This window comes from Lepidochelys olivacea, assembly GCF_965140295.1.
Source record: "Lepidochelys olivacea isolate rLepOli2 genome assembly, chromosome: 22".
In the NCBI taxonomy this organism is placed as follows: Eukaryota; Metazoa; Chordata; order Testudines; family Cheloniidae; genus Lepidochelys; species Lepidochelys olivacea.
This window is the reverse complement of record NC_140432.1, coordinates 12,011,148-12,027,745: the sequence shown is the minus strand read 5'-3', so window position 1 is coordinate 12,027,745 and position 16,598 is coordinate 12,011,148. Positions and strand designations below refer to the sequence as shown.

The 16,598-nt window shown below is 48.3% G+C and overlaps 1 protein-coding gene across 2 annotated transcripts in view; it reads right to left on the bottom strand.

Annotated features, from left to right (window-relative positions):
• JAM3 (junctional adhesion molecule 3) overlaps positions 1 to 16,598 on the bottom strand; it is a 74,142-nt gene that overhangs the window by 5,949 nt on the left and 51,595 nt on the right. For both annotated transcript variants that reach the window (XM_084611701.1, XM_084611702.1), the window contains exons 2-6: positions 3,728 to 3,793; positions 2,280 to 2,393; positions 1,454 to 1,606; positions 1,026 to 1,228; positions 177 to 276 (exon numbers count right to left, since the gene is read on the bottom strand). In XM_084611701.1, coding sequence (XP_084467827.1) covers positions 177 to 276; positions 1,026 to 1,228; positions 1,454 to 1,606; positions 2,280 to 2,393; positions 3,728 to 3,793 — 636 coding nt within the window. The remainder of the gene's footprint in view (positions 1 to 176; positions 277 to 1,025; positions 1,229 to 1,453; positions 1,607 to 2,279; positions 2,394 to 3,727; positions 3,794 to 16,598) is intronic.

The window sequence follows — 16,598 nt, the reverse complement described above, 5'->3', positions numbered from 1 at the left end:
CTCTGACTCATCCGCCTGTACAGCACCGTGCTACATCTCCAGAAATTATCAGGGATTTTGGAAGAGCCAAGAACATACTTGACGCTGTATGAGACACCAAGAAAAAACAGCCCCCAACACTGCAGACCTTCTGATATATAAACCACCACTTTCAAGAGGTAGGCAGAGCCACTCACAGATTTCCATCTCCTGCTCCTCACACTTGGCGGAGCCAGCGTCGTTTGTTGCTATGCAGTAGTAACGGCCAGTGTCACCCTTGTGCACGGCAGCGAAGACCTGTTTCGGAGGAAGCATAACGTGTCAGACACAGGAGTCAGAATCACAACCTTTCCACAAACAGCAAACAAACAAGTTAGACGCTACATCCAGAGATCTAGGCCTTATGGACCTGCAGGAGGATGAAATAAATATACACAGGCATTTCTTTGTTTGCCTTTTGATCACACCAAAGACCTGCAGGGAGTCCCCACACCTGCAGCCTGGAGATATTCTCATTGCACAGACTCCAGAGAGGCCCAGAAATTAACTAGAGGTTCACTGCTTTTAGATCATAGCGCAGGAGCTCACTACAAAAGACTTCCCTCAGTAACACAGGCTGCAAACTGGACCCATGACATTTCCCCCAGGGAAATACAGCAATCAAGAGAGAGACCTTTCAGGGCCAGAAAGGTTGCTTCTCTTCCTTTTCTACAGCACTGAGTTTTTATGGTGATACGTTGATTAGAAACAGAGAGAGAGAAGTGTGCGGGGGAGCTATGCCATTCCTCCCCCCTCACAACAGCTTGCTCTGCCCACTCTCTTCCAAAGGCAAAGACTGCAACATGGGGGTCATCTCTTCTGGTCCCATGGAGTTCTTCTTCCCCCACATCCTCCTGTTGGACTCTGCAGGCCCTCAGGGGGCTAGAACCCCAACCTGTTCCAATTGTTCCCTCCTCTTCAGTCCACTCATAATCTGGGTGCAGGCAAAAAGCAACCCTAACAGAGCCCAGCAACAGCATTCTCAGTCATTTCCATAAAAGCATTACCAAAGTGCCCGTTCCAGGGTTCAAGACGAAGGAGGAATTACGGAATTTGGGGTTAGATTTGGAGTCGGTCGGTAAGGGTTCACTGTTGTGGTACCAGCTGTAGGTGGACTCTGGGTAGCCTTCGTTCTCGTGGCAGTGAAGGGTCGCTGTTTTGCCCACCGGAACAGCTTTAGGGACTCTGCACTTGGGAGTGACTGGCTTCACTGGGAGAAGAGACACAAAACATGTGAATCGCCTGGCCCAGCACCCTGCTGCACCCCAGCTATTCCAGTGCTATTCCCCTTGGAGCACAGAACAGCGATTCAGCTGGACCCTAGCCCAGCATAACCAGGGCTGCTTCCCCCTCCAGAGGTGATGGCCACCACCAAAATCAGATTGTCTTGGGAAACCAACAAGGCACGCTGTGGGGCCCCGAGCTGAAGCAATACCTTGCACTGTAAGCCGGATGTTTATCTCATCTACTATGTTCGCATCGTCGGGTGCTGCCACTTCACAGCGGTAGGTGGCAGTATCCATGCGGGTGGTGTTTTTGATCACCAGCGATGTCCGGCTAAGAATCTCTGCACGAGTTACGAAGTCTCCTGGAGAAGGGAGGAGAGAGAAGGAACTCATGAAGAACAGGCGAGACCATATTTCCAGCTGTGTCCTCCACCAATGCATGTTGAAGGCTACAGCTCTGTAGTTCTGAGGGAGGGGAAGAATCTGACTTGGAAAGTGTAACACCTGCTGCAAATCATAAAGCCCGAAAATGAATTTCCAAAATCCCAGAGCTGGCAGTGCTGGAGTGGGCAGCCTGCTCCACCTTAACCCCCTCCAAATAAGTGGGAAGTGGCACAGCAGTGACTACCCCGGAGAGCAGCTCTTATCTAGAAAGATGGTAGATCTTCAAAGTTTCCTATGGAACCGTCAGAGACTGCATGCAAGGACCATGGGTCCAGGCTTACGGGGCCTGCACCAATTGCATCTCTGCTTCACCCAATAAATGGTCCCACATAAAGGATGCAAAGTTCCCCTTCTGTTCTCACTACAGCTCTTTGTGACACCTCATTGCTGACCATTCAGTTGAGGTCTGACAGCAGGGAAAGAGGATCCAGGCCTCACTCAGTTCTGAACCTTGGCTGACCAACATAGGTTTCGAAAGTAATTAGTAGGAGAACCAAAATTCCTGAATTTCACAGACACATTTGTTCCCTGCCTTTATTGTTTCTGTGGTTATAAAGAGGAGAGGGGCAAAAGGGCAACAGATCTTCATACCTTGCATTTTATTGTCAAAAAACACATAGGAGGTGTCACCGTTTCTGATTTTCTTCCACTCAATCCTGGGATTGGATGTTGTGGTGGATTTAATGATGCAGGACAGCTCCACACCTAACAGCAGAAATAAAACAAATACAGATTAACAGGGAGCATCCGTGTTTTCGCTCTGCTCCGAGCTGCCTCGCACACTGTTATCCTGGGAGATGTCGCCCATAAAGCAAAGGCCCCGTCTTTCATCTGCCTCACAAACATGAATGCCGCTGGGTTCCAGGAACCTTTGGGGAAGATGGACCTTGGCCAGCGAAAATAATAGCAATGCAGATAGTGACCTCTGAGAGAAAGGAATACAGTCGGCATGACGGTGTCTGATTTATAGCAAACAATCCCTCACGGTGCAGGCAGCCGACATCGGCTTCGTTGCTAACAAGCATGCAAGATGGAGCAAGAGTCATTATTGTCTCCCAGAGCAATGACTGAATTATAGCTGTCACTCTGGCATTTACGAGAGAATGCTTCAATCTCATCCACCATCTCCCACCTCAGTGAATTCAGTAGCCCAGTCCCCTCTGCAGGAGGCATTTTCATCTCCATCTTATAAAAGAGCAACCTGACGCTCAGAGAGGGGGCAACTCCGCAGTGTTACCCTGGGCGTCTGCACCAGGGCCAGAAAGAAGATTTACATCTCCCAAATCCCAGTCCTCTGCCTTACTCACAACACAACTCTCTCCTGCATGCTTAAGTCCAGTGCTTCGGTCCTGCCGGTGTGCTCCTAGACACTGTCCCAGCACTCTTTAGGTAACCAGAACAACCTCTTACGGCATTATCGGTACTTGTGTTCCGGCACATCTCAAATGCAGCACTCACCTGCTGGTTAGGCCCCACTTCAGTTAATAACTTAGGTCTGATCCACACCTAAAACTTAGGTCCATCTAGTTATGGTGCTCAGGAGTGCGAAAAATTCACACCCCTGAGAGACTTAATTAAGCCCATCTAAGCCCCAATACAGACACCGCTAGATTGCCAGAAGAATTCTTCCAACGACCTAGCTGCTGCCTGGCCAGGGGGTGGATTTACTACAGGGATGGAAAATCCCCTTCTGCGGCCGTAGCAAGTGTCAGCACTGTCACTGTAGCGCTTGTAGGGTAAACTTATCCTTGGGCACACGCTTAAGCGCCAATGAGTTCACTTAGCGAGACTTCAGTAAAACATTTTAAGCACGTGCTTAAGTGCCAATGGCACTTCAGCAGAGCCCTTCAGTTTAACTACTTTGCTAAACAGGGAGAGATATAAGAACACGCGTAAGCACTTTGCTGAAACTCAGGGCCTTAGTTCTGCCTTGCCCTACACAGCATAAAACCTGAGACGTGCCAAGTCTTCCCGACTGATGCAAATCTACAGCTGCAAGGAAGCGTCATGATCACATTACAGAACCGGCAAGCACTTACGCTGGAATTCCTGCACCACGGGCTTGGTGTTGCTAGATGTCAGCTCCACAGCTAAGATTCGATAGCCTATAAAAACAAACAAAAGGGAATAAGAACAGCCCAGCTCATCAATCCTACAGTTACAAACTTACTCCCTGGTGAGAAATCCTCCAAGCCAGCTTTAATAAGGACCAGCTTCCCTACAACAAAAGCTCTCCCTGGCCTCAACTGCTGGGCCAGCCAGCCATTAGCCTCGTGTTTATTTAGAAATCAATCTCAGTGCAAATACCAAAGGTTAAAAGCAACAATTAAAGAGGCATTGACAAACTGGCACAATACCAGCAAAAGACTCTTCCTCCAGCCATGCGCTCCTGTTTAGAGGGTGGACAAACACTCACTCAAAAAACGGCCAAAATGTTGCAAAATAAGGACTCTGGCATTCAAATTAATTTGACAGATGAGATAAAGGGAAGGAAACACATCTCAAGAATTTCATTCACTTTCTAAACTCTGGAATTTGTTAGCTATACTTTGGGGATCCCTCAGATTAAGAGGCGCGATAGAAATGTACAATGTGTGGTTAATACGCCATAGAAGGCTGTTCCAAGAGAAAGCTGGACAAAAAGGGAAAGGGCAGCTTTAGGGCTCAAACTGGGCAAAGTTAGGGGATTGGAATTAAGCAGGTTCGGTGAATTCCTGGCCTGACCGAGGTCAATGACAAATTTCCTAATCGTTTCAGTTTGGCCAGGATTTCACAGTTTTGAGTGGAATGTTCAAAAGTTCTCAGCAGCAGCTTGATTCTGCTCCCATCATCAAAAGCCACCTTTTCCACTGGCTTCTCGGGGAGCAGGGATAAGCCAATGCAGAGTGCTCTAGAAAATACCACCCACCATAGGCAGCAAGCCCTCCGTCCGCCATGGGCTGTTTTCATTCTCAGTTGGCCCTGGTTTCCCCTTCTTGCCGCTGCTATTCCAGCCTCTTGAATGTTCCCAATTAGTGCTGCAAGCTTTACCTCTTTACAGTGTTCTCCTGCTTGAGACCCAGCCAGCCTTTTACGGCTTTCCAAGCATAATAACGCCTTTCATCAGGGCAGGGCTCAAAGGGGTGCACAAACCATGTACATGCACCACCACGCAACTCTCCAGAGAGTTCTTCTGGGGCAGAGGGAGGCATCCAGATAGCATCCGCACTGCCCATCAGGAAAACGTGAACACCTGAGCAAACCTTCTCTCTCACATGGAGAAATTTTTACAGCTGAGTAGTCTAGTACCGGCGGGGTCCAGCACCTCCCATTTAAACATACCCTCCCACAGAGTATATTCCATAGTCCTGTCTCTCAGTGATGGGGTAAGGCACACAAAATAGTTTACAGCAATAGTGCACCAGGGCCCAGCATGGAGACTCATTATTAAAGACCTGATCTAAAGCCCACTGAAGTCAATAGAAAGATGACCCCCACCCCCATGGACGACAGTGGCCTTTGGATTAGGTCCAAAGTCAGGAAGATGAAAATTAAACCATCAGTGATCTGATATGGACAGAAATCAGGACCCTGCTTTATCCAGGATGAAACGGACAAGACAAACCAGGAAAGGGACTCGAAATGAGACATGAAGAGGAGGAAAAGGGCCTACATCATTAAGACAAACCCCTGGAAATTCCCACGTGCTTGGTATTTTGGGTGGAAACATTTCAGATCAACAACCAGCTATAAAAGGAAGTTAAAATTCCTACAGTTGGGTGGATCAGGAGGATACAGTGAAGAAACTTTGCCCTTTGCTGCAGGACTGGGGGGTTTTTAAAAACCACGTAAGAGAGATGAGACCAACTGAAAGTTGATGGGCCTGATGCTCCTACACCCTTTAGCCACTTTTGGAATTCTCCCCGCTAGTTATCACGACTCGTTATTTGTTAAGTGTTGACAGTTTGCTCAATGCCATGTTGGGCATAGTTCCTGCCCCAAGCAGCTTTCTCAAAAAAGACCAAGATGCTCTGGGAGGCTGGGGAAGTTTAAAGACCATGACTCCAGGAGAATCATTGCACAGATGAGGGCCACAAGACATTGCAAACTAGCAAAGGCCCCAGCCAAACTACTGTCTTACGAAGGCAAATTACTCCTTGCCTCTGCACTCCTCTCCCTCTCAGCATTTGGAGACATGTGTAGAGCACTTTGGAGAAGCCTACTATTGACTCAAGAAGGTGACCATTCTGATCCTGTAAGGTGGTCAGTCAGGGTTAGAATGAATCACAGTGCAGTATGGTGGGCACTTAGCCCTCGGGGGCCTGGATTTGAGTCTGAAAACACTTCTCCTTTGGGAGCACAGAAGAATGCCACCTTCCTTGCTAGATCTCGGCAGGTAGAAGAGGAGGCTCCAGTCTTGGTTTAGTATCATCGGAAGGCAATGGAGTAGTTATGCAAAGCCCAGGTACAGGCCAGCAGTGAGGGAGAGCGGAGCATATTTATACCAGTTCTGCGATTTCCAGGCTTAGCTCTGCTGAATGGTAACCAGGCCACACAGAAGCTGTAACATGTTCCTTTCCCTTCACTCTCGCGTTGATCCTTCTTGTTCCATCTAAGATCCCACACGGCGAATCTAGTTTTGATCCTTACTTTCCTTCCTGGGGAGCATAAGCAGATCCCAGTAATCCCAACAAAAGCCCAGAGCATTAAAGTAACCAGCCATATGAAGACAAGCAACAAGCTCAGGAAAATCCCTCTGAAGTCCCCTGACACACTTTTAAGCAGGCTCCCTGCTGACGGTGGGCCCATTTTGTTTTGGAATTGAGGTTTCCTACCCGCAGGCTGCAAAGCACACATTCCCTCAACTCCATCCCCCACTGCTCAGGAGCTTGGATGTACATGCCCTTTCCTCACGGTCACCACTTTGCCGATGCTTCTGCTGCAGAAAGGCATTTGCCTTTCAAAAACACACACTGACTAATGACTCATATTCTCCTACAAGAGAAAAGTCTTTTCTGGACAGCACTAATTAGCCAAAACGCCCAAGGAACAGAACACACTGATGAGGATGCAACTGGTGAAGATGCTTTTTCCACTCGTGAGCCTACACCAGGAGTCGGCAACCTTTCAGAAGCGGTGTGCTGACTCTTCATTTATTCACTCTAATTTAAGGTTTCGCATGCCAGTGATACATTTTAACGGGTTTAGAAGGTCTCTTTTTATAAGTCTATAATATATAACTAAACTATTGTCGTATGTAAAGTAAATAAGGTTTTTAAAATGTTTAAGAAGCTTCATTTAAAATTAAATGAAAATGCAGAGCCCCCCCCGGACCGGTGGCCAGGACCCGGGCAGCGTGAGTGCCATTGAAAATCTGTTTGCGTGCCGCCTTTGGCACACAGGCCCTAGGTTGAATACCCCTGGCCTACACAACGGGGCGATAACATTCTGAGAGGCAGGAGGAGCCAAAGCTTGGAGAGGAAGAGTAATGTTTGTCCCAGCTCCTGATCTCTTCCCTTGTGAAGAACACCCTCCTCCAGGGCTCTGTTGTGTACCAGGACTCCATTTGTCTTATCTTTGGAGACTTGGATTGATCTTGCATAGTAGAGAGGGTTTGGTGAACAAAGCCCCGAGCCTGATTTGCAGAAGGGCTGGGATGAAGCGAATGGGAGCAGCGGGTGCTCATCACATCTGAGACAGGCCCCTACTCCCTAAAGGAGTAATGCACAACAACAACCACAAGTAGCAGCATCTCCTGGGGCCAGGAATAGTAGGAGGGCTCTGGGCGAGAGCTAGGATGTGTTGGAGTGCTAGAGAAGACAGTCTGCCCAGCAACTGTGCTCCAGTCTGTCCTAGTCTATCTCATCAGCTTTGCTTTCCTGACTGCACAGATGCACCCAAATGATATCAAAAGGGGGTGCAAACATTGCCTTCATTAGTTAAGAGAAAACATCCACGGCTGCAGAAAAAATGAACCTTTCATCTTTTGTACTATGTGCCCTTTTTTAAAAGAAGGAAGTTTTCCCAGAGCCAGAACGTCCCATCAAACAGATAATGGTGACAACTGCTATAGAAATACATCTAATATAATACCTGTTACCGTATGCTCCCGATTATCCCAATAGCATAGGGGACATAGATGTTATTCAGACAATCGAGAGGGCAGGAGTCATTCAGCACCAGGGTAGCTTCCCCTGCTGCCTTTGGCTTGTCCTCTTCCTCCTCCTCATCAGGGTCCTGGCCTGGGGTCTCTGCTCTATTATTCAAACCTCTGCATAACCTGAATTCCTTCCTTGTCGCCCAGTGTGAGATACATAGGGGACAAGGAAGGGATTCAGGTAATGCAGAGGTTCAGATAATCGGGTTTGGGACAAAATATACTGTATATCGTTTCATACGAAGGTGGAGGTAATACCCCACTAACTAAGGGTGGTATGCTCTTCAAAGTGAGCGGAGATCCTACTGGCATTACTTCCCAGGCAATAGGATTACATCATGACGCTGACCCTTTCTCAGCTCTTGGAAACATTACTCACCCTTTCCTACTGATTAAAAACAAGAGATTTATGTTGCCCCATCAGGCACAAAGCAGGCCAACAACAGGTTTAAAATACAGAAGCTGGCTGCAGTTCCCAGATTATGATGTTTATGGATTGTAGGCACGGTGTAGCTGTGCCGCCTTAAATCAACCCAAGGGCAGATTTATTGTTCACAGTGCAGCAGAAGAGGGCTGCAGCCAGGGAGCTCTAACCCACAGCATGGAAGGGAAAGCCAGGCAGGGAGCAACAAACTGAGCAGAGAGGCTGCAAATGAGCCCCACCAGCATCAGTCTTACTGGGACAGGAGAAGCCATTAAAAATCAAAGATCTGAGCTGTTCGCACACGCTGCTGTTTAAGTAGTGGGGAACGCTGTGGTATGTCAGATACCACGGCTGCTGGAAAATGCTGACTATTTTAATGGCAACCACGGAATGTGCATTGTTTGGTGTATTCCATGATCATGCGTTACAACCCTCTCTTTAGAGGAGCCTGTGTATGCTCAGAAACTCCCCCCAGCACAGTGAGGGTGCGTTATTGAAATCTCTCCGGAGCCTTCAATCCACGAGGTGAGTGGCGTAACAAGGCTTGTGCCCCCAGGACTCTTATCTGCACTGGCATGCATCCCGCCCCCAGAGCCCTCTGCACGCCTCATGCGGACAAGCTGCAACAATGCCAGCAGGTGCAGCGCTGGCTGGGCACATCGTGAACTGGGGGGGGCCCAGAGAGACCCACGGTTGAAGCCCAGATGCCACCAGAACTCTATACAGGTCAGCGCCTGCAGCGTATTTCTGCTCTTATTTTGGCTAAGGAGATCCAGCCCGTATAAACACAGCCCTGCGCGAATACAAAATTTGTATCCCACAACCGCTCTGTGAGTTTTCATTTGAGATCTCACATGACATTTTTTGATGAACCAGAACGTACCTACCAGACTCAGGAGATACCTGGACTCCCTTCTCAGCTGGCATTAAGAGGTTCTTGGGTCACAGGCATTGTAAGCTAACTTCTCTCGGAATTAAACAACAGGGCTGGTAAAGATTCCCAATCAAGTTGTTGCCTCAAACCGAGCTTTGATGTGTGATGGCTGAAGCCGGGGGGAGGGAGGAGCGGGGTGTCCAACAGAGTGATTGATTGTTACCAAATTTATAGTTAGTTGATACATTCATTTATCTTTTTTATAAAATACACTGTGATGGAATATGTACCCCATGCCGGCAACAAAAGGGTTAATGAGGGCCTGAGAGGCGAATTAGCACACCTGGAGGGCCAGGCCAGGCCTCATTAAAGATGAGTCCCAGCTGGGGAAGGAGTTCTATAAAGAGAGGAAGCCCAGAGCAGCAGGTGTAGGTAGGGAGAAGCAGTCTCTCTCTGAGTAGCAGGGAGTTGATACCCTTGTCCCAAATGGGAGAAGGTAGCAGGGGTGAAGGAGACTCCTACAGTGTGCCTGAGAGAAGGCAACCCAGAGGCTGACAGACCTGGGGGCACACGGGAGATGAGGGTCTAGACTAGGGACACAACTCTGCGGTGATAGCCCCTGAGAGTCAGCGTACTGCAGCAGCATAGACCTGGGGAGGCCCCAGCATGGATAAAAAGTTTAAGCCCAAGGTAGGGGACAGAAGCTGCTTTTGTTGTGGTTTGTGTTTCACTTTGGTGTCTGGCTGAAAGACAGCAGAGAGAAGCCCTGAGTCCAGAACAGTGGGACAGGGGAGGAGCCTTGGAGGGGTGCAAGATGGCAGACTGATGACCAGTGTTGCATGCAACACTGTCCATTTGGGACACGGACACCCTGGCAGGGGAGAAACTTTAGAGAGACCTGGCTGGTGGGCCAAGTCATGAGAGGAGGGGCCAAGTCATGAGAGGAAAGACCACTAAAGGCAACACAGCGGTCAGGAGGGGCATTAGACAAGGAAAGAGCTCCTACACCATGCCCAGCCATTTGGGGACACACCAGCGGTGAGTTAACTCTTTCTTATACATACGCCCCCGCCCCCCAAAAAGCAAGAGGGAGGTCCATTGTCCATTACCCTGGGCTCTCCCCATCACCACAAAGTCTTTGGTTGTGCAATTCAGCATGCATCTAAGGCGTGTGAGAATCCTATTACAAACCACACACTTATTATGCATTGTTACTCTCCTGGCTATTACTTCATGTAGCAAGAGTGCTGCTGAGTGAGAGTGAATGGTATGCTTTTAGGCCCTAGATGCATGGCAGCTGAATGCTGTGTGTGTCAACATGCTGGACTGCCAATTTTGAGAAGCACCCTACAGTAAAGATGGCGCACTGGAGAAAGCAAACACCTATGTCAACCTACTGCAAAGGGCAACAGCTAGGGCAGCCCAGCTGAACCCCGTGCTGATCCCTGTCGCACCAAAAACATGCTAACTGTGTGCCTGCAAGAAGTGTAACAGTTCCCATTTTTGTCGGTCAACTTGTCTGGTGGGGGAGAGCTAGCAGAGTAGGGAAAGCAGCAATGACTAGTGGACAGGGGAAGGGAACAAGACTTTGGAGAGCTGCTTTCTGTTCCTAACTGATCCTGAGTGAATTGAGGGCCTAATTTTCAAAGGAATTTGACTTTCTGCACCTCAAAAAATCAGGTGCTTACTTACTCTGTGCTTCAGTTTTTCCATCTGAAAAACAGGGATAATGATACTCAGTCACCTTTGTAAAAGGCTTGGGGATCCATAGATAGGAAGTGCTAAATAAGTACAAAGTAATCAAAAGGCCAGGACATAATTAGATGGATCCAAAGATCTTTGATACTTTTGCCTTTCCCAGAAGTTCAAAGGAACTCAAGCATGGATAGAGCTGGGTTTATTAAAGGAAGTCAAAGCATCCCATTGCAATCTTATCCTTGCGCTACACCCAGAATACCCATTAGCCAATTCTCCCACATGGTGTCAGTTGTGCAGTTCTCAAGAGCCCTGCTTTTCACAACCTGATTGTGGCTTTCAGTTACACCTGCATCATCACCAATGCACTAGGAAAGTGGGGTGCTCTGTCTCCCTCTCCCGGCTGGTCCACATCAGAGGTTTGTGAGCCGGCTACTGCTTCCAACTAATGGCCTTTGGCTGGAATTCTGAATGAGCCCAAGAGAGTTAAGTGCTAGCTCCCATTCAGAGTTAGAGACAGGGACCAAATTTACAAAGGTGCAGACTGGTGCCTACTGGGTTTACAAGGGACTTAGGCACCTAGCACCTAATGTCTTTAATTGGATTTATGTGCCTAACTCACTTAGGCACCAATGGGATTTTTTTTTTTTAAAGCTCCTATCAGCATCTTTAGGTGCTTACAGGCCTTCATCAATTAGGCCTTTGGTGCCTAACTCCTGTAGGCTCATCTGAAAATCCCATCCTCGATCCATTAGCTCTTTTGTGCTTTTAGCACTGAAGGTCTAAGGGCCAAATCCTGCTCCAGGCCCAAGTAGGTCAGTGATACATTCACTGTGGCATCCACGTGGCAGGCGCACAGCTGATCCGAGGGTTAGCTGGAAAAGGAGGTTGTCAAAGGGCCAAGCAGAGCCACATGTGTACTGCCAGGTCCAGGGATCTGTGTCGGCTCTTGGCCGAGGACACAGTCAAGACTGGCTCCGGGGCAGGCTGGGGAACAATGAAGATGCGTAGCCAAAGACTGACAAACAAAAGCCTCTCAGCATTCATGTCCAAATTAAGCAACAGTCTGGACCCGGGGCCTGGTCTGTGTGGGAGCCGATAACAGTTATAAAAGGCTCTCCTCCCACGGGCATCCAAGTGGCACTGGAAAACACTCCAACCAGCCATAAATCCTCTGTGCTGTCATAGATGCCTACGCTGGGAGGCTTTTATTTTTACCAGCTACATAAAACACCACCACTTATTTTAGATACACATTTGTGCTGCTACTTTAAAAAGGAAACCAAGTCCCCGACAGACTCCTACGAACAAAAGAGACATGTTGGCACAGGCAGGAAACATGAAGAGTAATTAACAAGAGGGATTGCAAATGGAATGATGCAGGGAGGTCTAACGGGCTTTCCCCACATGCGTTGATGTTTTTTTTTCCCCCTTCCTTCTCCCTACCCTTCTGCTGCCTTTCTTCTCATTCTCCACGTGATTTGTGCTATTCTACAAGCATTGTCTCTTTATTGGCTTATGATTCGTGCTCTCCTTCTGTATCCAGTGATCAGATGTCACCAGTTTATTATTACTGACCATTTGTATTACAGTAGCGCATAGACACGGGGCCCATTGTGTGACACTGTACAAACATAATGTAAATGGTGGTACCTGTCCCAAAAAGTTTACACTCCAGAATTGTCACAGGATTGCCTACTAAAAACAGGGAAAGACTGCCTGGTCCAAGAGGGTTCTACCCTGAGCTCAGCTGCAGAGCTTGGGGCAAGTCACTTCACCTACTTGTACCTCCACTTACCCATCTGTAAAATGGTGATGATGATACTGGTCCACCTTTGGGATCCTTAAACGACAAGTGCTATACGAGCACTAAAGATAATTACTAGTAACGAGCAAATGATCAAAGCGAGGAGCCAGCACTCCTATGACAGTGCTCTATTCCAATTACCTACATTTCATTATCTCGAAAATAGTACAAATTTTAATACAGTAGCTGGAGTTTCCTGTAGCATGAAAGTGTTCTGCAGCAGTCCGACAGCCTTAAAGAGCAGAATGAATGCATTCACCAATCAATAAGAAACCGGATACACTTTTTTAAAGAAGCCAATTTCTGGCAGGCTACTTTATTTATTTAAATTTAGATCACCTGATAAGCTTGCCAGCAATCCAAGTGGCCAGCACAAACTATTTGGTACACATATAAAGCAATGAAGTTAACCAGTGCAGAGGACACCAAAAGCACCCCTGTTCCATGGGCACAAAACCTCCTTACTATGACAAGTCCATAGCATCCTCTGACTTCCTGGATGCCTCTAACCTATATGCCACAGCCAGGAAGAATTTCACGCAGACAGCTGGGAAAGAACGCAGATCCGCCTCCTTCAGAAGGGCAGGCCCCTGCCGCTGAGCTAGCTGTTTGGGGCCTATAACACCAAGGGGCGCAGCAATTACTCCATCTAGTAGAGAGCAGTGGTGCATATATACAGTAGTCATGTCACAACATTATTCTAAGAGGTGTTATGGAGACAACAATCAGGGCAGCCTGTTACACCAGAATCTCAGAAAGAAAGGAAGTGTTTGGGGGCAGGGGTTAAATTAACACCCTCAACCCCCATCACAAATACTTGTCCCTGTAAGTCGCATATACTTGCCTGATCAGGGCTTCTCCCCTGCCTGTCTTTTTCTGGTATTATGAAGTGGTCTCCCTTACTCCCTAAGCCAGGCTGGTGCTTGGGCTTGTCCAAATGCAGTGTGACTGAAAACAGCCACTGTTCTCAGCTCTGCACAGTGCGCAGCAGGGCCTGAGAGAGCTTTACGAGACCAGGAACAGACAGACATCAAACAAGGGAAAATTCCTTGATTCTTTTTTTTAAAAAGAGCAGCCCCCCGCCCCCCACTCCCCAGCCAATACAATGCCCTCCCATGTTAATGGAACATTAGATTGATAGGTTGTTCAGAGATGGACCCACTTCATCTTTATTACATGTACAGCAACAGGCTTGTTGTCAGGGTTAAACGAATAAGGACCTTGCTCATGCAACCAACTCTGGGCAGTGGCCCCATGTGGCGCTCACTGCAGAATCGGGGCCTTACATTTGCAATTAAAAAAACAAAAACAAATCAACAAATACAAGAGTTCAGGTTCTCATTCATCAATAATGCAACAAGTGCTCGTTGCTTAAGCAGGCCCCAGAAATGAACGTTAATCTATAAAGTATGTGAAACCTAACCGTGCTACAAACACCTTAAACCTGTGAGTTTCCTGGTTTAAATCTGCACCTTGAAGACCTTTCATGTACTTTGCAGAGAGAAAGCCCATTAACAAACAATCCACGCACCCAGCCTGCTGACAGGGAGATTTACTGTTCTACCTCCATCAGACAGCAAAGCTGTTCGTATATAGGCAGCCTACACACCCGCACAACAGAGAAACAGCTCACTGGAGGGGTGTAGCGGGTCACGTACCCATCTGCCGCAGGCTCCTGTCTGAGCACCTCGCCAACTTTTAACATGTTTATGCTCACAACAGAGCACTGCCATTATCCCCATTTTACAGATGGGGATTTGAGACACAGAGACTTGCCCAAGGTCTCCCCGGGAGTCTGTGGGAGAGCAGGGAATTGAATGTGGACCTGCTGAGTCCTACCACAGGCAGGACAAGCACCCAGAGGAATCAGGCCTTTCCTCAATGGATTGCAAGCTCTGCAGGGTAGGCACCGGCTTCTCGTTGTGCGTGCGCACAGCCCTCGGCACCATAGGGCTCAGAGTGGGACTGCTAGGTGCTGCCGCAGTACCTACGATAAACCACCACCATCTCCGAGGAAAGACTGAGTGAGTCAGTTGCCCATGGACATGAGGGATGACGTGTGGCTGGGGAGAACGTTCAAGCCACGCAGGAGGTACCCTAGGACCAACTTTTAGGGAACTTTTGGGTTCCAAAATTCCTGTTCTCTTCCTGCAAAGGGCACATCGCTCAGGATGTGTTTACTTCCCAAGCGACTGGCGGGGACGAGGGAGCACAGAATACGTTGAATGGTGGATGTGTCTCATTGGGTGACTGCCCGGATGAGTTAGGGGTTCTCTCTCATCATTGACCTCAAGGATCAACCCCCCCTCCCCTCTGCAACAGGTCTAGGTTTGAAACATCACAGCAGCTCCTGGGAAGTCAGACACTGGGCCTGTTGCACCACTGCGTGACTCAGAAGAGAGGCAGACAGATGAGCAAGCTTCCATTTATGTGCACACTGAGTCTTTGGCAATGACCAGAAAGGAAAGAAGGAAACGAACACAGGTCACTTGTCTGGGAATTTGATAAGACAGTCCTATTCTGTTGACAGCTGTTCTTAATGCTCTAATTAGCAAACAAACAGACACAGAGCTATCAGATCTTAGAAATGATCTGGCTCCCAACCAATACTGTTTGAGATTTTTAAAGCTATCTAAAGGATTTCAACAACTATCTTCCGTTATTAAAATTAGTAGCGGGAGGTGTTCAAGTCCCCTAGACCACTCTGCGACTCTCAACTACCGTGTTCTTCTACAGCAATGTTCCCTGGACAGTCACAGCACTTTGCAATCACTAGTTAAGCCTCAAATACACATGATGCAGTACGTAGGTACGACACCCATTTTACCAATGAGGAAACCGAGGCACAGAGAACTACAGGGACTCAATGAAGGTGACAGAACAATTCAGTGGCAGAGCTGGAAATCTATGTTTGAGAGTCCTGTGCTCTAATTACTTGGCAAGCTGCCTCGAGCAGCACGGGAAGAGGAAGGGTGAAAGGGGACAGAAATGGGAATATTGAAAAGTGAGGATTTGAAGCAAGTGCCTCAGAATGAGGAGTCAATACACGTTTTTGCTTCCGCTGGCGTTCCACTTTCCAGCCCTGGGGAAGCTGCCATCATCACATTGGGCTCTGTCTGTAACTTGCATAAATAAAGCCGCTGCCCTTCTCCTCCCAACAGCGATGTGATATCAGTACCGGGTTAGTGGAAGGGAACAGGCAGATAGCAGTGATAAGAGGCCGGCAGGATGCCCTGATATCATTTCTGACAATGGCCTTTCCCCAGTCCAAGCCCTTCCTCCCAGACCGCCCCTCGGCAGCGGCCCTGTTGCATTCTCCCTCTGGACGTGCCAAGCAGCTGCACACATGGCAGAGAAAGCTGCAGATTACAGCCAGAGGACAGCCCCGCAGTTCAGTGACACCTGGCAGGGATTCAGGGTGAGGAGGGGAAGGGGACAATGAACCTTATTTTGGTTTATGTTGGTGGGAGTTTTGCTTTGAGTTTGGGGAGAACCCAACACGCCAGGGCAAACGAAGTCCTCACCACCCCGTCGTCCAGTATAGGTCAAGTTTCAGGTTAGGATCAGATCCTAAATCAAGGCAAAGATATTACCCAAGGAGGGCCATGCTGCTCTGGGCCACACTTCGCACCCATAGCAGGATCCTGCGAGTTGGGCGTTTTTCTGCACAAGGTGTGGCGAAAAAACACTTAAACCCCCAAACTCGATCTTGCGAGGTGCTCATCTCCCACCGGAGTCAGGATGCTCAGTGCCTCCCTGAACCAGGCCCTGGACGAGGAAGAATATCACCAGCTGCCTGTAATTCCAAGAATAGAAAGAAGTGGATACGCTCCCACCGCTGGCCTTTGCAATATTCATGGATGTTGGGCTGAGAGCCAAGCTACAATACAGTGACTGTGGGACCTTTAGCCTATAATCTCCTACTCCTTTCTCTGTCTCTCATCTCTTGAGTTCTTAGTTCTTCTCCATCATGT